This window comes from Toxorhynchites rutilus, chromosome 3 (genome assembly GCF_029784135.1).
Source record: "Toxorhynchites rutilus septentrionalis strain SRP chromosome 3, ASM2978413v1, whole genome shotgun sequence".
In the NCBI taxonomy this organism is placed as follows: Eukaryota; Metazoa; Arthropoda; class Insecta; order Diptera; family Culicidae; genus Toxorhynchites; species Toxorhynchites rutilus.
In genome coordinates, this window is record NC_073746.1 from 198,281,453 (window position 1) to 198,307,624 (window position 26,172).

At 39.6% G+C, this 26,172-nt stretch overlaps 1 protein-coding gene across 2 annotated transcripts in view; it reads left to right on the forward strand.

The window, feature by feature from the left end:
* The first annotated feature begins 4,943 nt into the window (after positions 1–4,943).
* The window catches only part of LOC129776116 (muscle M-line assembly protein unc-89-like), a 54,684-nt gene continuing 33,455 nt past the window's right edge, over positions 4,944–26,172 (forward strand). The window contains exons 1-4 of one of the 2 annotated variants that reach the window (XM_055781533.1): positions 4,944–6,350; positions 16,369–17,154; positions 17,214–18,317; positions 19,755–20,516. In XM_055781533.1, coding sequence (XP_055637508.1) covers positions 5,126–6,350; positions 16,369–17,154; positions 17,214–18,317; positions 19,755–20,516 — 3,877 coding nt within the window. In that variant the 5' untranslated portion in view covers positions 4,944–5,125. The remainder of the gene's footprint in view (positions 6,351–16,368; positions 17,155–17,213; positions 18,318–19,754; positions 20,517–26,172) is intronic. The other variant, XM_055781532.1, reaches the window with a different exon arrangement.

The following is a 26,172-nucleotide window of genomic DNA, read 5'->3' on the forward strand; positions in this document are numbered from 1 at the left end:
TTCTTCGTGGGCGCCGTCGCCATACCTTATTTTATAGCCATGACCGTTTCTATTGAGCGTCCTACTGAGGGGGTTCAGTGCCAGACAAAACCAAAGCGGGCTAAAAGAGTCGCCTTGGAATATCCCCCTCTTTATCTGCAGCGTTCTAGACTGCAACACATTTTCCCCATCACTGAGGTGCAGAGACGTACTCCACTGCCTCATCGCATGCTGCAGGAACCTAACGACGACGGGATCAATTTTGTAGAGCTCCAATACCCGGACGAGAAACGAGTGAGGTATGGAGTCATAAGCCTTCCTGTAATCGATGTAGGCCATACTTAGGTTCCGCTGGTTATATACCGCCTGGCCGACTATGGCTGCGTCGATGATGGCCTGGTCTTTGCAGCCATGCGTATTTTTCCTGCATCCTTTCTGCTCTTCTGCGATGATGTGATGCTGTTCGCAGTGAGCAGAAACTTTGGCGGTAATTATGCTGCTCAGTATTTTGTACAGACTCGATAGGCACGTTATCGGTCTGTACTTTGATGGGTTCAATGTGTTGCTGTCTTTCGGGAGGAGGAAGGTGACGCCACGGGTGGCGAATTCAGGAAGGTTGTGTGGGTCACGTAGCACCTTGTTGAAGCACTCAGCTATCTTTGGATGTGCGACGGTCAGCTTCTTGTGCCAAAAGTTCTGGACACCATCGGGGCCCGGTGCTGCCCAGTTCCTCAGGTACCGCGAGGCTTCGCGGACATCGTTCTCTCCGACGATGATAGCTGGCATCTCTCCAATTTCACCACAACTCTCCTCCTCCCGTCTTAACCACATTTGCCCGTCGCGATGTTCTACTGGGGTCTCCCAAATACCAGCCCAGAAGTTCGTCACATCGCTAATATCTGGCAAACCTTCGCGGTAGTCGGGCTTCTCGTCGCTAATGTGGTCGTAGAACGCTTTTTCGTTATCTCTGAACATCCGATTTTGTTCCTGGCGCTTTGCAGAGTCAGAGTAACGTTTCAGCCGTTTAGTTAGGACGCTCAATTGCTGTACCAGTGTATCGAGTTTTTCCGTCAGCTGGTGAGCTCCCAGCTGGCGAAGTTCAGTAGGCCGCACGATCACAGCAACTTGGCGACATAATTTCGCCGATCTGCTGCCTCTTTTGTACGCCATCAGTCTTCCAATTGCGGCGCGCTTGTTTAGGATCCGTTGCTCCAATCTCCTTCGCCATGGAGGCTCACGCCTTTCACGGAGATGTTGGAGCAGTCCGCCTCTTGGCCTAATACGGTATCCTAAACTTTTGGCGGTCGCCACAGCAGCACAGTAAACTTTCAGTTGCAGCTCCTCCATGTTCTCAGCATCAACCAAGTGCAGCGGAAGAACGTGCTCGTTCATGAGCTTTACTGCACTTGTCAGCCTGCGGGAATGCTGCAACTTCGGGATCCTGGGGCGCGACAAAGGGTCCGTGTCGCGGAACTGTGAGATCGCCTCGTCGTAATGGAAGACCAGATCGCGTAGTAGTTGTTGATCTGGCTGTGGATCTTCCGGCTCAGGGGGTTGTTGTACTGTGGCCTCCACTGGTGCTGATTCGCGTGCCCCACTCGCGAATGAATTGCTCAGCCGTACTGAACTTCGTCTCGACACATCCCTTGCTCTGCTTGTTCTGGAGCTTAGTTCTCTCTGCACCTGCTGCTTGATCTCGTCGACTTGCGTTTGGGAGAGCATATTGTTGCGTACAATCGCTCTACGCCTCGCGTTCATCGCGTTTTGGTCAAGCCTCCCGACGAACTCTGGATACGCTTCCTCGAACATTGCGAGTATTCGAGGGCGACCGCTCATGTCCGTCTCCAAAGCAGTGCAGATGTAATAGGCGCGGATCACGAATTCATTCATTTCATGTGTCCACATGATCCGTCGCCTAGTAGTACCCACAAGTGTGGACGACTGTCGTCTGACAGTCGCAACACGCCTCGTAGGCGCAGCGTTTCGTTGGTGATGTCGATGGCTGCTGTTTCCGTGTGGCGGTAGCTCTTCGGGTTGAACCCGGCTGGTGGCCCGCTCTTGCACATCGCCCTCCAGCCGCTGGCCGCTCGCTCTTACGCCCGTTCCAGGACCAGCTCCAGTTCGGGGACCCTCCTCGGGCGATCGCATTCTGAGTATTCTTCGTGAACGTAGCTCCATTTTCTGGGTGTATCTCCTTTGCCCGGGAGACAGCGGGTTGGCAAGGCCTCCATGACCCGGGAGGCCTTCCCCGGGAGAGATATAGCGCTCTGACTCGCTCGCACCCCCTCACTTAGCCACTTTCGACACCCGTTCTCGGAGCCAAGACCAGGTGTGTGTTTCCAGTTCACGCCCGATCTAAAAATGTCGTCATATGATCTTCGTGGAGGCGTGAGATAGGAACATTTGAGACCAACAGGTAGGCTCCTACCCTAGTGTTGATCCCCATTTGAGAACCATTTATTTTTTTATTTTTTTCATATTTCTTCGACTGACTTTTTTTTTGTCTTATTGAACATTTCAATTCTTATACTCTACGAACAAAATTTCACACAATAAACAATACAAACAGTTATCGTCTTGAATAGAGTCGTTGTTGAAACGTCTTAGTAGTCAAGTAAAAATAAAATAGCTCAAAAATGTTTCTATGGTGGTTACACTCCTCTCCCCACTCTAAGGGGAAGGGGGCTGCCATACAAATGAAACACAAACTTCTGCATAACACGAGATTAATCAAGCAAATGGAGCCAAATTTGGGATGTGAGGGTTTTTGGGTACGAGAAATGTTTCTATATAGTGTAAGTTATGGCTAGCTCAGTGGTACTGGTTTGTATAATTACATCAGGGTCGGTTCTTACCTAGGAACGAGGTTCACGAATACAACGGAAGCTGTTGGTGATGGATATGATAAGAATATGATCGTAATAAGAACAGAATGGTAAGTATATTTTTTAAATTTATTATATTTTTTTTCTTTATTTTCAGGTTAGTAGGTTAGAAAATCGTTACGGCCGAACAGGAACAGGTTGAATCCAGGTAAGTATGTTGGTTGATAATAGAGAGAGAGGGTTTCTGTGGGTTTTTTTTATTCTACTCACGGTGCCCGCACACGGGGATCGGTCTCATCGGTCCAAGTGACGATGAGCGGTGGCTAGGCTCGACCAGACCTCACCGCACTGCAACCTCCGAAACGTTCGATCGACTCACCCGTATACGTATGGAGCAGCGATAACGTTGGGGGCTCGCTGACCACCGGCGTTTTCTCCGAGGTACCTCTTCCGTCGTTTGAATCCAGCGAGGAGGGTGAATGTCGCCGGCTTGCGCGGTTCCTAGGACGTGCAACTCCTTCTTCCCTTATTGTCACTCGCACTTCACTCAAAAAGTACAACTTTAATTTTGACGATTTTTCGGTATCATTTCTTCGACGGTCCGTGAGTTAAGACCGATTCGAGCCTCCCAAATCTTCCTTTACGGCTCGAATCCCTCTTTTACCTCTCTCCTCCTTCCTTTCTCTCTATCCGCTTTCTCTCTCTCTCTCTCCCCATATGAATCTAAAGCTTCTTTTATCGTCCTTTAGGACTAAAGATCTCTCATCCATCATTGTTAAGGATTGTTAATTTTTTTACAAAGATTCTTTTTTTTCAATTCGCGATGCAGCATGCAATGCCTTACATGTAGGTAGCAAGTCATGGGATATGAGTAAGTGTTAGTAAGATTAAGGGATTTGAACTAACTCTTCCATTCTTACCATAGATTCAATGGTTCGTTTTTTTGATGCGGTTTATTTTTATTTTTAAACCGTAACAATAGTATGACACCCCTCCCTCCTCTAGAATGGAGAGGGGGTCCATTTAAAAATTCGGAAAATTCAATTCCCATATGTTCTATATTTACATAGTGACAAGCGTTGTTTGTCCATTTGATGTTTGCGCCAACGAAATTGATTTTTGTTCGAAAGTTGAAGTGGATTTTAATGTGATAAAATGCATTCCTATATCTTCTTCTATCTATATAAATAAAAATGGATCACCGAATGCGTTGATAAGAGCAAAACTCGAAGGAAGAATTATCCAATTTAGGGCTCTCTTCATTCTATCATATTTTCTGTAAAATTTATTCGATGTAACGGAGAAACACGTTATTTGCAAGCGGTTGAAAAATCTGGAACGAGAATTGTGTCTGAAAATAATCTGATATTATACTGACGAGTTTGATGTCATAGGAAATTTATATTGAAAGTAAATTGTAAAGTGTTAATTAGAAGATTAAATCAATTAGATTATTAATCAAGATATTAGAAGATGAATCAATGAACAGTTCTATGATTGGACCCATGATCGTAAGTAAGAAAACGTGAATGTTTGGAAGTATTTGATAAAAAAAAAAAATTTGGGGCGGGACGAAGTTTGCCGGGTCAGCTAGTATACTACAAAACTACTGTAAACCATGAAAAAAACCAATTTCATTTATATGTTTTGAAACACTCGAATACCTGATTTGACAAAGGTGTGGTGAATTAGAGCATTCAAAGAAGCGGACAAACCATGATCATATACTCGACTGGACAATCCAAAATCATTTATCTTATATTCACACGTGTTTGTTATAGGCTATAGGTTTTAGTCGTTTATAAGTTACGGCCCATGAGGTGATACATTTTTTTTTCTTTTACAAACAGAATCATTGGAGCATAAACAATTTGATTTCACAACATTGATTTATCCACTTTTATCGATTGAATCAGTGTGCAGAAGTAGTGATTCAATTACCGATGATGTTGTCTTGTTATAAACCATTGTATTTTGGGTTTCTCAATTCGCGATCAACGATATTGAAATCTAATTATAGATGCAAATCGTATGCTAAATATATAACGATGAACGTGGGTATTTATTTTGAGATTTGATTTCACTTTCCCTTGATATGTGCATTGAAATAATGCAGAAACATATCCGCTGGGGATTGCAAATGAAATGTAATTTAGCATTAAAACGGTGGCAGTGGGATGTTACACTTCGAATAAAATATTCATAATTTATTACGTGGAACGTTCCGGTCTTCGAGTTCAAAGTCGAATCAAAATCTCAATTTGTGAAGTGGAATCGAAAATCATTTGTCAGTTTAATATTTCATACCAAGAGGGAACAGAATGACGGGTAGAAAAGAAAGAAAGGGTAGGCGAGGTGCAAAAGGGGCTTCGGCAGAAGCCGAGCCCCCTGTCATATCGTTAACCCCTGAGCCACAGAAAATAGATTTTCTAAAAATTCCAAAGCGAGGAGACTCGCCGAGAGATTTTAGAAGTTTGCATCGAGAAAAATCCCCATTCGAGATAGGTGAAAAACCAGACGTGCAAGTTGCGTCTCAAAAGGCCATAATAGATAAAGCGCTTATAATGGATATCTCCGGAGGAGTAACGAATGTAGATGAATATATTTCATTATTTTTCACGGACTCATGTAGTTTGGATCCTGCTAGCTGTGGCGACATATCGACCGTAAAAATTGAAATAGTCGAAGATGAAACTGCTCCCCCAGCCCCACCGATTCCTGCTGTCGAACATGAAACCTCACCCGGCGCAGCTGAAGCAGAACGGTTGAAACAACTAGCCCAAGAAGAATCAGGTAAGTCTGCGGAACCAGAAAAGCCCTCAGTGGAAGAGGAACCTCAAGCACAGCCAGTAGAAGAAGAAAAACACGAGGAAGAGGAGGAAGAGGAGGAAGAGGAGGAGGAGGAGGAAGAAGAAGAAGAGATCGTGCCCCCTCGTGAACCGACGCCACCTCCACCACCACCAAAGGAGCCAACACCCGAGCCAGAGCCAATAATAGTCGAGCCCGAACCTGAATATGATTCAGACGTTGAGTTGATACCACCGAAAGAAGAGTTTGATCCATCAGTGTGGAAAAGTGTAGATGATTTGGAACAACAATTACATGATAGTGAAGAAGGATCAAAAAAAGTAAAATCGAAGGAGACTTCAAGAAGAGAATCCTTGCAAGCAATGACAGAAAGAGAACGTGATTTAGAATGGCAACGTCAACGTCAGATGATGAGGCCCCCATTGATAATTACTCATCTAAAATCAAGAGCTGTTCCGAAAAATTCCACCGTGAGGTTGACATGTACCATTTCGGGACCTGGGATCACTGTAAGGTGGTTTAAGGATGGGAATCCGGTTGAAAGAAGTCCGAGACATACTTTCAAAGTTAGTGAAAGTCTACTCAGTTTGGAAATTAAAGACGTAGAACTTTCCGATGCTGGCGAATATAGTTGTGCCATAAAAAATAAAAACGGCGAAACCTCGACATCAACGTCTGTGACTGTGTATGAATCTGTCGATACAAAGCCCATCCCACCGACTTTCATTTCAATCAAAGGTAACAACAAATTAGAAAATACATGTGTTTCTGCAGTTTATGGTCATGTATGTATATTGTTTGGAATTATATGCTTATTGCTGATACGATGTCTTTACATAATTACATGTATAAATTAGTACTGGTTATGAAATAATGAAGTTCGAGTGAATAATATCAATGTGTTATGAGAGTAGATACCCTTTCCCCAGTCTTTTGAGTTATCCTGTGTTTTCGATAAGTGCATCATGGTCCATCTGAACATCCATGTAGAGGAAGAAAATGAACCCCGTTAAATCATGGTCTGTTGATCATACGATGTATGAAGATCTAAATTGGTGCGGTGATGTTTGATCTTTCTTTGATGGAGAATATGTGGATAATCTACTGAATCGTGTATTTATTTCATCTTTATTTCGATTGAGATAGATCTAGACCATGCTTTGGATTTTCATATTATTAAATGCTTTTAAATAAAAAATAATAATTCAATCTAATTAGATTGAATTATAATTTTTTATTTCAAAATTAGTTTAATTTTGAGAAAGCGCTGCATGATGTGAAGTCATCTTCAACATCGCTCAAGTGTTTCACGATTCAGTAAGCAATATCTACATATGATGGCAGGTTCCACGAATCACACTTACCAAGATGCCCGAGCGCTATGCGGATAAAGCATATTTGAATCCGCTCAATCCGGGAACTCTACATTTTGGGACATGTATGACTTGAGTCAAACAAGAGAAACGTAGAGTGATTTCAGGCAGTAGGGATCAGTGAAGTTCTAGAGATTCTTGGAATAAACCCAAGCTGACTCTCTCTAAAATCAAACCGTCGATCGTGTAGTCGAATATAATTAACTGTTTTTTTTTCGATAAAAACTCATGATCACACACTTAGTGATGTAGATGGTTGGTTTATTCAACTCACGAACTGGGCTCTGTAGCCGACAGAAGAGTTTGGATGACTAGATAAGTCTTCAAATCGTTTGCGTAGATCGACACAGTCGGATGCTAAAATAAGCGATACATCATTATAGAATATAGCTGATCAAGGACTTCGCGAAGCTATGTAGATACGGGAGATTGGTGAAACCAAATCTGTTGCACAGCGGCAAATACTACTACTGAATACCATATGGGCCAAGAAATTTTTAACGTTTCAACTTTTTTGCACCCTTTTCTGTGGAGTAACAACGAATTACCATATACCTATTGAAATCTCCGGAACGTTAGTTGCAGCACTCTCGGCTTGGCTGCATCAGCGACAAATACAGTGTTTTGAAATTAAATCACATGTTGAAGGAACAGAGGACGATTCCCAATCACCCAAAAGCTCCTTAGATGAGATATATGTAGTTTTCCGCTTGGAATTGACTAATTCAAGAGTGATGACGATTGACGCAGGTTTGTCTAGACACGGGCATGCACAATTTGTAGATAGTAGCGTTAAGGCTGCTGTATGCATTGATAGCAAGATACTTCTACATTGATAGTTTCTACAGTTTATCGAGGACGCAAGGAGTGGAGTGCTAAGTAGATTTGAAACTGGATACATGCTTCAAGCTGGACACAGATTTCTTTCGTGGAGTAATGTTACGAGCCAACTGCAAGTGATTCTGCAAAAACGTGTCGCCATGCCATTAATATCTGCGATCACGTAATAAACTATTTTCTAGCGGCGGGATTTTAGCTCTCAGTGCAGCGCACCAACATTTTCCTGGTTCGTAAATCTGGTCCGAAGCCACTTACAGTCTGGCCGTCTCATTCGCCTATCTCGACCACTACCAACTGCGTATCAGCTCACCGAAAAAAGTCACTTTTCGTTCTGATCCACGCCTACCGCACTTGACCATCACTCGCACCCTCTTAGGATCTCCACTTAGACCCTTCGATCATATAAAAGGTTTTTCAATAAGAGCGCTACAGAGGTTTTTTTTAATAAAACACAAACGGTTTTGGATATCAATGAAATTCTTTATTCATGTGAAAGTACATTTGATGCCATTATGTATGGAACTCGATTTCTTTTGCATGGCCACCACGAGCACGCTTACAGAAGTCTAGACGCTGAACCCATTTTTTGAAGGTTTTAAGCATAAATCGACCGATACTGCTGGAATTTCGCGTTCGATATTCGTACATAGTTCATCAATCGTCGCTGGCTTGTTGGCATAGACCATAGATATCACGTCCAACAGGAAATAGTCTAACGGCGTCAAATCGCACGACCTAGGCGGCCAATTGACTGATACATTTTGTGAGATAACACGCTCTTCAAACTTCGTTTTCAATAAATCGATTGTTAAATTCGCTGTGTGGCTTTTGGCGCCGTCCTGTTGAAACCACATATTGTTGAAACCACATTCATATCATCCAATTCGAGCCAAAAATATTCGGTTAATAATTCGGTTGAGCGGTAGCGATTCCCATTCACAGTAACGTGCCGGTCTTGATCATCACGGATGAAATACGGCCCAATGACGCCACCGGACCATAAACCAAAAACCATAAACCGTATTTTTTCGGAATGAAATGGTGACTCATGAAGTACTTGTGGATTGCTGCCTGACCAATAACGCATACTTTGCTTATTGACGAAGCCATTCAACCAGAAATGAGCCCCATCGCTGAAGATGATTTTCCGATGAAAATCCGGATCATTTTAAGTTGTTGCTCAGCCCAATTCACGAACATACGACGCTTCTGGTAGTCAAGCAGTTTCAGTTCATGCGTCAATTTAATCTTGTAAGGATGTAGGCCAAGATCTTTTCTCAAAATTCGCCACAACGACGTCATAGAGATGCCCAACGACGTGTGAAAGTCTGATATGGGTCTTCCTCAATTGATGTGCTAGCGGCAGCAATATTCTCGACACTTCTTTGTCTCACTGGTACGGGAACATTTTGTACTGTAAAATTTGAATCCACAGTCAAATTTTTCCGCTAGACGCTCAATTGTTGATCTGGTGCGAGACTGGTTCAGCGATGGAACATATTTCTCTATCCATCGGATCCACATTTCCTTTGCCAACCTTTGTGTATATCCTGCCGGTAGCGACAGGGGAGAAACCGTATGCCGTTCGTTCGGTGGAACTCCCCCCAAGAAGTGATTGAGACTCAGCACTTCTTTTTGCCTCCCTCACTGATGTGTGTAGAATCTCGTCTGTCGACTGCTCCCCGTCATTTGACTTCCCTCTTTGACTGATCCGATCGACTGATTAACTGCCCCACACCTGGGTAGGCGGTGAATTAAAACTAATATTGTAGATGTGTTTCGTCAATTCTTTGCTTGATTTTTCCAAATTCATTCTGTTATCGGAGAAATAATCCTGTGGTGATCATCTGCGATTCATGAAACATCAGACAGAACTGTGTCATTAGGCTTCCGCTCATCTCCAGGTAGACGGCACGTATAACGAAATAGGTGACAACCCAACCCAAGTAGATATCACCCTACGCTTTCCACTGTTTTGCTCCATGGAGACGCTAACCGACCCCAAGTAATCGACGCCGACGAAACTGAGCGGTCGTCGATAAGGTTGTAGTCGTTGCATTGACAATGTGGTTCATTCTCTCCTGTGGTTTACCGCGGTGAACTTTGTATAATTGACACGTCTTTGAAATCTTTGAAAATGACCATGACCAAAGCGTTCATGATAATACTGCATTATTATCCTTGTCACGTGCTGCTCTCTGGGCAGAATTACTGGTAAGCGTAGGTCGAATGTCAGGAACTTAGCCTTTTCAGTGCGCCCCTCCATCCTGATTATACTGTGTTCGTCGGTTTGATTTCTCTAACTGAGTTCACTCTCTCCTGGGACGATCCCGATTCCCAATTAGGATTTTCAATATGTCTAGAAAATACTTCGGCTTGAACGGTACGCAACAGAGGCATTCGGTTTTCTCAAACTCCTACTATTTCAAAAGTGTATGCACATCCGACCACGTTATTGGTTCAACAGTTCAGCTGACTCTTCGTAACCTTCGACGACTCTCTGGCAGAACCGTTCATTCGTCGACAAACATCTTTGTACGCAAGCTGAACCCTCAGTAGCACGTTCCATTTGGAAAACCATAGTTCGAGGAAATTAGAATCACTTGAACAGGCTGCTGTTCGATTCCAGTTCCGCTACACTCCTCCACTTCGTCACTTGACATATTTAATTTCGTTCTCTAGATTATTCAAACAATCAACTATTGGACAATTATAATACATTAGTTTGGTGTATTACATTATACTCAATCATGTACACCCATTTTTGCATGTGTATATAGGAGAAACTTCATGATAAACAATAAAAATAAACTTTTCGGATGGCGACGAGCACCGATTTGTTATTTTGCTTGCAATAAATTTAGTGTTTTAGGGGTGAATATGGACATGTCCTGTGAAACCAATGCTACAATAGTAAACACACAGGCCTGTTAAGTGTGTTTGTATAGAAAATGGTATGATTTTGAAGCATTTCTAGGATTATTGAGATACTTTTGTTTGTCTCATAGCGGGGGCAATATGGTCACTATTGTAAGAGATGTCATTTACCATAAACAACGCGCCTAATTGACGAATAGAATGAGAACATCACACCTCTTGAATTGTTGGTTGAATAAATCAAGGCACATTCATGATAAATTTGATGTTTTTTAGATACCAAATATAATAATTTTTAGTTATGATAATTCCGCAAGGGTTGCACATTGAGCAAGTTATAGGTAATTCAGGAAAAATAGCACCTCCCACTCTTGTCACGCTTGATCTAAAATACAACGTCCTTGACATGTAACACAATCCTTAGTGGTGGATATGTCGTCAACCCTTAGGTGGCCAACTTGACCCGTCATGATTTTCGTAGCACCTTTTTCATACCTTTTTTAATTTATCCTATAACATTGCGAAATAAAAAGAAAAACTTTTGAAAATCAACGTGTTTCCGGAAAACATCCTAAAGATCGATGCTGACATAATGAATTGCCTCAATTTTGTACGCATTGTGTTCAATTATATTCTATGCTTAGGGTGGCCGTCTTACCCCGTCCTCGCCTATTGGAAAAAAGGAGAAAAAGTTGAATCTTCGAACAACCTTAAAGTTAAAATGGGCATAAAATAAAAATACGGTTCAGATGATCGACATATCAAATTAAAACCACTTGCAAAAACATTGATTTTGTTTTAATAAAAATTGATCGTTTTTGTTTTTTCACAGGAACAGAACTACTAGTTCTAACGAATATCTGAGAACCACTATATCGGCTTGGCATGGAATGACAAAATTATCACTTCTATTTATTCCATCCATATGTATCCTGTGGTGAGTGCTCCTGTGGCCGAGTGGTTAGCGGGTTCCGGTTCGAATCCCGTTCTGGCCGGGAGATTTTTCGTCAAAGAAACTTCTTCCGACTTGCACTGTGGTCACGCGTATTCTAGAACTTGCCAATCCAGAATACATTCAAGGCGTGTTATTCGGTATAGAAATCTCAACTAAGCAGTACTAATAAAAATGACGCAAGTAATGCTTACGATGAGGAGGCAAAAGTTCCACTGGGGACGTTAATACCATCCAAGAATATGTATCCTGTGATGGACGAATTTGGAATACCTGAGCTCTGCAGAAATACATTTTTAGCTAAATTGCGACGCTGTGCGATGGTTTTGAATTTCGGTCCCGACAGAGCGGTAAATTTCTCTCTTCACTTTTGTCCCTTATGCGGCTTATTCAATGGTCGATTCGCACGTGAGAGAAGAGTGTGGATACGGATTACGCAATAGTGGTTGCGTTCTTACTTCTTCTGGTGGGATGTCCGTACCAAGAGCAGTTACCCGTACCGTCAATTTTGCTCGTTTACATATTCTCTATTATTCGAAATTAGTTGTTGAGATTCTTGGCAGTGCATCAATCGCAGATTGCAGACGTAAACAATGTTTAACCCTTTGCGCTCGAGGCGCTTTTTTGTCGGGTGAACCAGCAACTCAAGAGTAATCTCACGCCCTCCCGCTTATTTCATGAGTTCGTTATTGTTAACTTTAAATAATTTTAGACACAATAAGACACTTTTAACTCGTATACTTTAAAATTATACATACTTTTTAGCTTAATGATATACAATTATTAACGCATCTTCACTAGAAGTAATTTCGTCGTCGTGTTCCATATTTATTGGGCTCACTAACTTTGAAAGAAATATTGCGATCGTCAAGAAGGCTGAGTTCGAACTGATGTCGAAGACAAAGTCCTACTCCGCTATAGGAGATCAAGGGGGGCCACAGACTAGATATCGTGGCGATAAGCAGCCATCCACGCATAGTTTGGGACTTATGTATTGGTGGACCTGTCGGGTTGGTTGCTTGTGTCTGTGACATAAACAGTTTGCGGTACAACTTCCATCTCCTATGGCGCTAGAATCACTCGAGATAAGACATTTAGACACATCGATCTGAATGGTGCCTCTCAGGCACCGCTCGAGTTATTGCATCACATGCAATGGTGCCTGAGAGGCACCGCTCGAGCGCAAAGGGTTAATTATATTCCAAGTAAAGTCTCCAACAAATTTTGCTCTGTCAATGTCGAAATTGAATTGGGTAGAATATGGCTTATACAAATTTTGAAAGCTTCGTATCACGGTTGCTCTAACCCACCACTGGGAATCAATACAATTCCAATTATGCTGCTCTTGCTTCAACTGTTCGAGCGAACCTATCACGTTTCGAGAGGCTCTTGCTTGTTCATTAGTAAATTCTTCACCATCGAACATCTTGTTGCCTTGCTGAAGGTTATATTCGTAGTACGATCAGTAAATACCAAACCTTTGTACATTACCCAGCCGAAAACCGTTGGATAGCTTTATACCTGGACCAACTTTCCTTATAGACTAGAGAGAGTCGAGAAATGATTCGATATTAGGCACGGTGTCCACGGGCATTGGAGCGCTGAATAAGGGATTCACCAGTTGTATTTCTGTTGAGTTGTCCACGTAGAAATATTGCCTGGTTCCGTTGGAAATTTCATGTCACGAGGAATTACTAAAAAATAATTGAGTTTCCATACCTAACTGTTGCATGTAACCTTTGATTCACCCTAGAAACGGTTTTGTCTATTCTTATAAAAATATTGATTAACCACTGAAAATGAATGAAATGATGTTCATGCATTGGAGCTGCTGTAATAATTGCTGGATATTTTCCTTTGTTTTGAGACATATCAACGTGTGGTTTTTGCGCTTAATACGCGATAGAAGAGATGGACATTTCTTCGTACGATGAAACTTTTGGAACTTTCCGTAACTTCCGAAAACATTCCGGGAATAATTGCGACAAAGGTTCTGTGTGTTCAATATATTATCCTTATCTACAATCGACATTCTCTGGAACAACTGACACCGATTGAGCCAATGTTTTCCCGTACAAGCTAAGCAGCGAATCTCAGGCCCTTTCACCACATTACAAATTGCTTTCAGCAGAGCTGGTGTTTGCTTGTCTGTAGTGGTGAACGTTGCTGATATCAAGTATCTGAACTCACCGATGTCATCTAACATCAATCAAATTTCTATGAGTTTACTGCTCTTTAACGCTCACAACGCTTTAACGCTCTTTACGATTCACTGGGTCGTGACAATGTTGTTCAAGACGAGATCCTTGTAATCATCAGGCTGCAGGCTGCTTTTTGGTCTAATATCTCTCCCAATTTTTTTCGGTGTTTGTATTTCATCAGATGATTCCCTCGTCAGCGTCGGTAGCTTTATCAACGCTTGACGTCTCTTCTGAAGCTGCTTGCTGTTGTTGTAACTCTTCAGCAACCATTCCCACGCAATTAGATACTTTTCTGCCGTTATCTGCAGTGGATCAGTTAAACTCTTCGGCTTTCCTTGCAGACCTACCCAACAAAATAAGTGCACCTTCTTTATGTCGTCCATGCTCAACATCGACACCTCGGGGTTCCCATCAGACTGTTCAAGCGAAATTCCCTTTCCCTAAGCTTATCCAAAGGAAATGATTTGGCCTCATAATGTTTATCGCTGAACTCTCCCTGTTCCTTTCCAGGTCTAACTTTTCGAAGTCATCTGATCTCCACCAATGTATTTTTCCTGATCTCCAACAATGTATTTATACGAAGTTTTCCCACTGTTCATCAAGCTTTTGCAATCGATATATCATATATATCGTATATCATTAACACATTAAGGACCGAACGTTGTGGGGTAAACTTGAACGCTTCACTGGTTCGGATTCCACGAATGAGATCGTTTCCTTCGATGTGGATGAGACGAAGGCGAGCCATCGGTTGGCCTTGTTAGATTCTTGGCAAACCAAGAATTCAACCTTCAAGTGTAGAAAACACGGGTTATTTCGTAATCCATCCATAACAGACAGAACGCGAAACACGAGAAATCTCGTGAGCGGTACGCAATGTGTTAACAGACGACTACCCTACAGTTTGGGGAACAACGACCTTAGCGATTGTGGCCTTGTGATGACAGATCCGGTATTGTATCTCGAAAAACACCAACGAAAAATATTCAGCGAAAAGGCTCAGCTTTGCTAGGAATGTATCGTAAGGTTCACCGGGGTTAAACAAATATAATGCCAAATGTGTTAGTATTGCATAAAACTTCGAGATTTACTTCTATCTCGAATTTTTTTTGGTCAAAAATTGATCTCGACGCTTGACGCAAATCAACATTTTACAGAAAGTTCCGTATGAAAAAAAAAATGAGTAAAGTTGAATCTGAATCAATTCTCAATTAATGTATGAATGAATATTTCGGAGAATTCGAAAAAGATAGCGTTACATTGGAGGCACAAAGTTTTGAGCTTCAATACCTGTTTGTCAACTGAACGAAGTGACATAATTATCAAATCATTCGAAAGATAAAATGTAATCGCTGCAATATTTGTTGGAAAATTATGATTTTCGCGATGCGAAAAATTTTCCGTTTATCTTTTTATACACCAAATAAGTACGTAATCTCATGTTAGGAAAATAATTTGTTACAATATATAACACTTTTTCACACAAACAGCAAAATTTTATTACTATTCATAGAATATAGACACGAATATATTTGACTGGTGCGGAAGAATAATCTTCAGAAGCTTTCCTGTTAATTGCACTTGATTGAAAAATCACAAAACAAAATGTATTTGTACGCAGTGATATATTATTAATAGCTAACAAAAAAGTAAACTCTTTAGCTTGAACTTATTCGAAAAACCCGATTTCCTTTACTTTCTTTACTCCTGGGTGATTTTTCGGTTTTCAAAAAAACTTTGACGGCCGTGAATTACAAGTAAATGAAGTCCGGTTGAGCTGATATTTTGCATAGGGAAGTTTTTCGTGGGAATCAACATTTTCAATCATGTCCCGTTTGGAAATTCGAGATGGCCATTTTCATTGGCACTCAAGTGTTCAGTGCATCGTAAATTAGTTCGTTTCGCTCTACGTTATTTGCCTTGGAACGATCCTTCAAATCTTCCAAATTATGGAGATCGTAGTAGTTTGATTAGGCCCGAGTTTACTGTTCAGATATTTTTTAAACAATCAATTTTAATATTAGGCTAAGAAACGATACACTCACATAGTTCCTTTTATCTCCTCCTTAGGTACTAATTACGGTTACAATGAGCCCGTATCAAGAATGTGCCGCGTTTTCAACCGGTGCTTCATATCTTTCGATTTTAACTCGTTAAAATGCGAAGAGGTCATTTTCTACTGCTCTTAGATAATAAGTTGAATTCAAATAAATTAGTTTTATCGTAAGAGCACTTGAAGGACTCTAATAGGCCGGTGTAAAAATAACATAATGAAAACTACATCTAAAGTCGCACCGTTGTGTGTGACATGTCCCATTCAGATCACATTATCGAGTTGCCATTGCTGCTTTTCATGCGTCAAAACTGCCAAATCTATCATAAACTTAACTATACCATATAATCCTCGTTGATGAACAAATATCCAATAAATCATTCTGTAGTTTTCTTCGTTGTTACAATTTCCCCTCACTTGAGATGATTAATTTCTTGTAATACATTTTCATATAATTAAGATGAAACTGAGACGCCGGCGGATCCCGTAATCAATCATACTGCGCATCAAGCAAGTGTTGAGTCAGTTGATTTATTTGAAAAGAAAATTGAGGAGGTTGTTCATGCAGAACCGTCGATTGAAACGAAACAGGAGGTCGTTGTGGAAAAAGCTGATGCATTGCCACCTACGACGACAGAAACCATTCAGGAGGTCGTTGTTGAAAAAGCTGATGCATTGCCACCTACGACGACAGACATTATTCCATCTGATGATCCTCAAAGCCAAAAAAGTGAACAACAAATTGATGTATCTGGTGAGGATACGGTGGAAAAACCAGCTGAAGAAACAACATTAACGACAGACAAAGAGAAAAAGAAACATGAACCAGAGAAATCACCCCCACCGCCACAGTACGGTGATGACTTGGTCAAATATCATCACAAGAAAATTTTACACAATCGAGACAAGCTCCAATGGTCTGTACATCTCACAAATCGAGCTGGTTTAGCCGGACGACGGTTTAAATTGATGTGCGCCGCGACTGGATTTGAGCCAAATTTAACGTGGTATAAGAATGACACCATAATTGAATATAATGACCATATTATTGACATGAATGATTTGCACAGAGGTGCATATGGATGCATTTGGATTAATGATTTGAACTCTGAAGATGCTGGGTTGTATAAATGTGTAGCTTCAAACGGATTTGAGCAAATTGAAACTTGTTGTATTCTGACGGTTGTTGATCCCGGAAACTTATCAAATGAACGTGCCCCGTCGTTTGTACCACATCGTACTAGAGGTAAGAAACTATGAATTGGTATGGCTATTTAACCTTTACACTTTTTTATACTTCGACAGAGATATTCGATAAAACAAGTAATATACTAACTCTTGAACATCTGATAAGAGCGAATCCTCCGCCTACAGTTACATGGATTAAAGGATTGATGCAATTGGGATTGTGGCCGGACCCTCACATTCGTATTTCACAACATTTTGATGAGATTTCGGAGCATACAGTTTGTGCACTTGTGTTCTATGATCCTAATTATATGGATTCAGGTGAATATGTTTGCACAGCAACGAACCCCCACGGAGAAGCTTCTGTACCGTATGTACTAAATTATTCAAGCGAAGAAGAATATTTTGAATGGTTAACTAAAAAGAGACCTTCTGCAAAGCTAGCTCGTGAACTAGAACTAGGAATAATAGTAGCGGAAGATGCACCAACATTTGACGTTGATGAAATTCTAGCACGCGTCCATGAGCAAATACAAGATGCTGATACTGATGCTTCAGATACCTCACAAGACCAAGAATCTGAAAAAGCAAAAGAATCATCTAATGGAGAAGAACACGAAAAAACAATAGAGACTGCAAAACGTTCTAAACATCCAAAAGTTTCCACTCTACCTAACGTTATTGAAGTACCTGAGCTAGAAGAACCGACAGATTCCTCAAAAAATGAAGAGAAGATTGAAGGAGAAAAAATTACGCCTAGCCAGCCTACGGACATAGTAACGCCTAACGAGGAAAAGCCATTAGATAATTCGGCACGGGAATCAGATGTCCCTACCACAAGAAAGAAAAAACAGATCGACTATGACATCGAGGAATTAGAAAGAAGAAAGAAATTTGACTTTGTATCTCACATGCCGAACCTAAGAGTGGAGCTCGGTAAAACTTTTAGACTTTTTGCTTATGTTAGATGTCCTGAAGATATTACGTCGGAGTGGAAGCGAAATGGACGAGTGTTGAATCAAAGCCTAAGATTGACGAATATAACTACCCCTAATGCGACATGTATTTTAGAGATAGAGAAATGTAAATACAGAGAGGCAGGTGTATATAGTTGTGTCGCTAAAAGTAAAACGTATGGAGAAATAGAGCAATCCTGTACAGTAACTATATACGAAACCCAAATCAAAGGCGAGAAACCAGTTTTTACAAGAAATATGACAGGTAAGAATATTTAATTGAGCCGAATTACAAAAATATATTAGGTGTACCGGTAAGTTTCTTCGGGTTTACAACAGTTGGCGTAACTTGATTTGATATTCCAGTGAATCAAATTTCCAGACATTCGTTGGAAAGCTACTGTCATTGCGCGTGTTCTTCAGTAGATGTCAAAAAGTTCAAGCGTAAACAACAACAACTGCCACTTCAAATGTGTCGAATTTCTTACCAACTAGAGTGTTATTACGGGGAGTGTTATTATTATTCCAGTGAATCAAATTTCCAGACATTCGTTGGAAAGCTACTGTCATTGCGCGTGTTCTTCAGTAGATGTCAAAAAGTTCAAGCGTAAACAACAACAACTGCCACTTCAAATGTGTCGAATTTCTTACCAACTAGAGTGTTATTACGGGGAGTGTTATTTCATTACTTCAATATGAAGAAAAAAGCTGCGGAAAGTCATCCCATTTTGGTAGAAGTTTATGGTGATCTTGCTCCAACTGAGCGTACGTGTCAGACGTGGTTTGCACGGTCAAGATCCGTCACAAACGCAACAAGATCTTGCGGATACACTTGGAGTAGCTCAGCAAAACATATCTATTTGGTGGGACCAGCTGGGTGTGGTGTACTTCTTCTTGAATGGCGTTAACGTTCCATGTGAAACTAACTAACTAGCGTCATTTATTAATACTTAGTTGAGATTTCTTAAGCCATAACACGCCTTGAATGTATTCCGAGGGGCAAGCTCTAGAATACGCGTGACCACAGTTCAAGTCGAAGGAAATTTCTTTGACGAAAAATGATAATGTGAGACGCTAACCACTCGGCCACGGGTGCACCGGGTGTGATGTATTATGAGCTGCTAAAACTGAATGAAACCATTACGGGGGACCTCTACCGACGACAATTGATGCGTTTGAGTCGTGCACTGAAGGAAAAATGGCCCCAATACGAGCAAAGAAACGATAAAGTTATTTTGCAGCACGACAATGCTCGGTCGCATGTCGTATAACCGGTTAAAACATACTTGGAAACGCTGAAATGGGAGGTCTTATCCCACCCGCTGTATTCTCCAGACATTGCTTTTTCGATCGATGCAACATGGTCTGGTTGACCAGCACTTCTCCAATTGTGATGAAGTCAAAAATTGGATCGATTTTTGGTTAATCGACAAACCGGCGATTATTTCCTCAAAGGGATCCGTGAATTACCAGAAAGATGGGAAGAAGTTGTGACTAACGATGGGCAATACTTCGAATATTAAATTTGTAACCATTTTTGCAGAATAAAGCAGTATATTTTTAAGAAAAAATGAAGAAACTTACCGGTACTTCTATTAGTTTTGACCGGTTTCGTCGAAAACGTTTAAAATTTGGTTGAAAATCTTTGAATGCGTTAATTCGGTTAGTCATTGAGTTCATCAACTTTTTTTTTCATTTTCAGAAACGTACAATCCTATCAAAGAAGAATTATATCTGGATTGTACAGTTCGGGGTGATCCTGAACCAGAAACTATATGGATCATTCATGGTACTTTTTTACATAAAAATAGTGGATCCAAATACTTTTTCAGAAAATGGAATGATGGACGACAACAACTAACAATATTTCAACCTCGGAAGGAAGACAGCGGAAGATATGTTTGTCGTGCTAGGAATGCAATCGATAAAACTGACATGGTTCACTATCTAAATTGGAAAAACAGCGATGAAGAAGTTATCAAGGAGTTCGAGGATGAACTGCACAAAAAAGCTGAAAAACCAATAAGCAGTCGACATTTGCGTCCCAAACAATGTCAATATACACCGGAAGATGAGTATCTTCTTAAATGGTCGGAAAGCAGGAACCAACATGAACCGGAATACAATTACAGTTATAAATTGAAATTTCTGACACGTCTTCAAGATAAGATAGTTCCGGAAGGAACCAACATTAGATTTACATGTTACGTTGATGGTAAATATCCCCTGTTTACATGGTATAAAGACGATATGCCTATTATACAGGGTCGTAAATATCGACAAAAGCAACGAAAGGATGGTAAAGTTACTCTAGAAGTAGTGAATGTTACTTCTGAAGACGCAGGAATATACAAGATTGAAGCCAAAAATTATGCCGGGGCCATTGTCTCAACTGCTGTAGTAACGGTTTACCAAAATCCGTATATCAAGTTTGTGCCCCCAATGTTCGCTAGTACAATTCTAGGTATTTTGTTGAACGTATCATATCACAAAATGTAAATAACAGGTTGTAAACACATTCATGAACAATGTCAATATCAAACTATCATGCAAATTTGGGAAACATATTCATCATTTTGACGTGGGACTACGTCTAACCGGAATATATGGAGGGTAAAATGAAAACCTAAACACAGAACATGCAGGAAAAAATGAAAGATTTCGAATGCTTATAGCTCGAACATTTCGTACTGGATAGGAGAGATGTTTGCATCACTTGATAGGGAATATTTCTATCGCAACTAACAAAATGTTGTTTTTCATTAGATAAACAATTGAATAACTGTAAAATATTAGGCGTTATCTAAACGCCCTAACTGCATCGTTTTGATTGGCCCGATTTACGGTTTCCCTAACACAGCCATCAAAACCAAGCAGCCTTGGGGAAATCGGCATTGCAAACACACGAAAGAGCCTAGAGGCGAGTGAACTGAAAAGTTTAAACCCTCTTAAAGCCAAAAAGAAGAAAAAGAACACACGAAAGTAGGGGGAGCTTTTGTTCCCACCGAAATGTGTTCCCTAATAGAGATTTCTATACCAAGGTGCCTGGAGAAATCGGTATTTCAAATTCATGCAAGTCGGGGGTATTTTTGTTCCGACTGGAATGTGTTTCCCTAACACAGACTTCAAATCCATGAAGCGTGGGGAAATCGGCATTGCGAATTCATACAAATCGGGGGTATTTTTGTTCCGATTGAAATGTGTTTCCCTAACACAGACTTCAAAACCGAGGTTTCTGGGGAAATCGGCTCTGCAAATAAATGCAAACTGCGAGTACTTTTGTCCTCGCTTGTCTTTGTGCAGAGTGGAATATGTCTGTCCTAACATGATCTTCTAAACTTAGGAACCTGGGAAAATCGTGCAGCCACTAGAAGCGAATGAACTTCCCAGTTTCAAGCAAATTCGAGATTCGAGAAGTATGTACACTTTTGGGATGTAAACTTCAGAGGGAAATGTAAAATAAAATAATCGTTTGATAATTTTTTTTTGTCTTTATTGGAAAGATTTTCAGCCTTAGGCTGGTTCATCAAACGTTTGATAATTATTCCGTACATATATATTGTTCTAGTCATCATACCAAACGTAAAAGGTCCGTCATTAAATTTACTTGTAACGAAGAACAATCAATCACAATAAATGAATTGACTTTACACGGCATTTGTTCATTTTTTTCACTCACAGAGCAAATATATTGAACTCAATTGAATTTGGAAACTGTTTCATTCAATCAAGAATTTAATCAATACAAACGAATGATTGCTAAGCTAAGGTAGTTCTACGTGAACCTTGCGGTTATATCATAGATATAACCCACTCATTTTTTTGCCGTTGCAGAATTTTATCAAACTATATATTCAGATCGTACTATTAAGCTTGGGTAAGCCTGCGCGAAATTACTCTTTTTTCTGTTTTTTAGTGACTTTCAACTTTTGGCTGGTTCGTCACTTAACGAAATAACACTCTGTGATAACCCAGAAATACATGGATTATTATTATCAGATTATTATTTTACTCTTATCAAGTTTGGTATCTATAATGTGTTGTATGAACTTATTTAAAAATCTCAGTAGTACTTTTTCTGTAACATCGTGAGCGGGAAATTTGCGATTTTTGCAGAAGACCTCTGAGGAACCATTCAGTTGAGCAAGAGGCATTTAGGTCGAGGCTCTTCATTTATTTATTAATTTGCAATTTCTCGAATGTTAAAAACTTATTTCACAGATTGAACTCAACCTAATAAAACCATTATCCTATTTTGAAAAAAAATTTACGTACCGTCGATGGGGGTGAACATGGTTTATGGGGGTGAAATTGGGTCAAAATGGAAAAAGGTACTATTAGTAATATCTTGACAAATATTCCGAATATTTTCAAAAGCTGTGAGCCGTTTAATAGGAGACATATTTCCACATCTTCTAATGCATAATACTTAACTGTAGTACAATTAGTTATTATTGATAGTTCATCAAAGTTTGATCTGTAAATAGCCATCAGATAACACCTCAGAAAAAATCTCATACCCAGCAGTATACAGAACTACTAAAATTGTAAATATTGGATAGAATTATACTTCACAAGCACAAAATTGAATTCCATGCCAAACCGATATAGTGATTGTCAGATTTTCATGAAAATTGGTAGTTTTCTTCCTCATCGTAAAATATATTGCCACCAACGATTTTATTTTTTTTTCTGTACTTCAACAATAAATTATCACTTCTAACCATATATGGTAACTTGTTCTGATATTGCCACCAATTTTTCAATATTTTTGATTGTTTTGCGTATTGAAAAAAAACGTTTTGCGTATTTTAGCATGTAAGCATGTCGTTGTATTGGAGTTTGGCAATTATATTGTCACCAACATATTACGCTAGCCGGGCAGTTGCAACTATATTGCCACCAATTTTTTCAATGTTTTTGATTGTTTTGCGTATTGAAAAAATAGTTTGTGTTTTTTAGCATGTAAACATGTCGTTGTATTGGATTTGTGTTGATTACATGCCTAGTTCTCACGGTCCGTTAAAGGCTCAAACCCGATTTTTTTTATTTTGTTCATTAGGATGGCAATTTCCATTTTATGGCGATGCGAAAAATACACTTCTCCCCCTTTTTCCAAAAATGACCTTTTCCAATAATTCAAAACATTTGATCTACTCGACTGTTTTAAAGATCGATATATCAAATTAAAGCCAATGACCTATTTTTGTTTGAAAAACATTACACTTGAGAAAAAAAAACAGATTTTGTTTTCGTAATTATTGATTGTAATAGTTTTTCATAGCTTACATGATTTCGGAACTGAGGTCACCATATTTTTTATATTTTTTTCTTGAAAGCTGAAGTTTTTTTACATAACATATCCGAATATTAGAGAGGTGTTTTATCGTTTTCGAGAGATTTTGCAAAGTTAACATGTTTTCAGTTTTCGTTCAATATTTCTACGCGACTGGACAACATCTATGCGACTAGAATCCAATTTTATATGCATACCACATATACATATTCATATGGCTTCAAATTGGTATATCGATCATCTGAATCGACCCGGTAGTTTAAAAGTTAATAATTTAAAAAAAAGTAATTTTTAAAACCTAGCTTTTCGGACCATCGGTTAATTTTCAAAAACTATAACTCAATAACACAAAATAACACACCTCTGAATTTTGGATATGTTATCTAAAAAAATCTTAGCTTTCAAGAAAAAACATAAAAAAATATAGCGCCTTCGGTCCCGAGACAATGTAAACTATAAAAAAAACGCAATCAATAATTTCAAGACCATAATCCAAAATATCTGTAAGTATAATATTTTTAGAAAAGAAACTAGCTAATTGGCTTTAATTTCATATGTCGATCATCTAAATCGGTGCAGTAGTTCTAAAGTTATGAATTTAAAAAAAAGTCGTTTTTGCAAAAATGGGAAAAAATGATTTTTGGGCCACCCTAAAATGGAAATGATCACCCTAATGATAAAAAATACTGGTCTAATGTTTTTCGATAAAGAACAAAACTACCACTTTTCACGAAAATCTGAGAACCAATATATCGGTTTGACATGAAGTGGCTGTATATGAACATTTCCATCGCACTACTAAGTGGATTGACACTATTTTCATAACTCAAATAATCATTCAAGACCCACAAGACACATGTTGTTAAATTATCTTGAAATTATTGAGAAATTTATTTCTAAACACAATTCTTAATAGAAAGTAATACTCACTACTTTGGGTGAGATTGGGTCAACTTTCATTTAATAGTAGTTCAGTGAAAAATTAATACTACAACAATTCCTTGAACACTTACGAGTGTTAATCATTAGAGAACATTTCTACGTAATCAGAATTGTGTTTTACTCTAATTTACGATAGTTATTCAACAAAAAGTTCGATAACCACCTTTTTTGACATACTTTCACCCCCATCGACGGTACCAAAATGGATGTTCTGTGTCATGTTACTAACAATAACTTGAGCTCACGTAGTTGACGGGAAAACGCATAAGGCTGATTTAGACGATGCCAGTCAGTGCTCTAGTTGAAGTATCCAGTGAACAGAGAACAGACACTCTGTTCAAATTACTTGTACCAGTATCGAACAAGTAATTGGCCTCTACCTTGAACAGAGTGTCTGTTCTCTATTCACTGGATACTTCAACTAGAGCGCTGACTGGCATCGTCTAAATCAGCCTATAGAATGAAATACTGGACAACAATGACGGACAGTCGATGTTCCCCATAATCAAATCGAAGACAAAAAACCGTTGTACGGTGAAAAGCACAGGAAATTTTGTAAATAAAGCTTCCCTTATAAAAAACAGTTCAACCTCACGCTCTATGCGGTCAATTCACTGCTTCAAAATGAGAGGTTAATTGCTCACCAAATTCATTGCGCATAATCCCAAAGTTTCGTGTACTCAGGCACCATCTTTTTGGAACTACAGTAGAACCTCAGTAGAATCCCCGACAACGGGTTCTGTAGACCTTCTCGAAAATTTTCAGTGGGTGGCAGAGTCTTGGCTCTTTTGTTTTGGTCATAGCTTTCACATTATCTGATCACTGGTGTACACGATCTTACAGATGGATAGTTAATTTTTTTCTGTATTGATGAATCATAATTTTCATCAAAAATATTTTTTTTTTGGTTACAATTCATTTTTAACTCTACTGTGTTTTGGGCAATAAAAAAAAATGAGTGGGTTATATCTATGATATAACCGCAAGGTTGACGTGGAACTACCTTAACTTAGCAATCATTCGTTAAATTCTTGATTGAATGAAACAGTTTCCAAATTCAATTGTGTTCAATATATTTGCTCTGTGAGTGAAAAAAATGAACAAATGCCGTGTAAAGTCAATTCATTTATTGTGATTGATTGTTCTTCGTTACAAGTAAATTTAATGACGGACCTTTTACGTTTGGTATGATGGCTAGAACAAACTATATGTACGGAAGAATTATCTAACGTTTGATGAACCAGCCTAAGGCTGAAAATCTTTCCAATAAAGACAAAAACAAATTATCAAACGATTATTTTATTTTACATTTCCCTCTGAAGTTTACATCCCAAAAGTGTACATATTTCTCGAATCTCGAATTTGCTTGAAACTGGAAAGTTCATTCGCTTCTAGTGTCTGCACGATTTTCCCAGGTTCCTAAGTTTAGAAGATCATGTTAGGACAGACATATTCCACTCTGCACAAAGGCAAGCGAGGACAAAAGTACTCGCAGTTTGCATTTATTTGCAGAGCCGATTTCCCCAGAAACCTCGGTTTTGAAGTCTTTGTTAGGGAAACACATTTCAATCGGAACAAATATACCCCCCTTTTGTATGAATTCGCAATGCCGATTTCCCCACGCTCCATGCATTTGAAGTCTGTGTTAGGGAAACACATTCCAGTCGGAACAAAAATACCCCCGACTTGCATGAATTTGAAATACCGATTTCTCCAGGCACCTTGGTATAGAAATCTCTATTAGGGAACACATTTCGGTGGGAACAAAAGCTCCCCCTACTTTCGTGTGTTCTTCTTCTTCTTTTTGGCTTTAAGAGGGTTTCAACTTTTCAGTTCACTCGCCTCTAGGCTCTTCCGTGTGTTTGCAATGCCGATTTCGCTG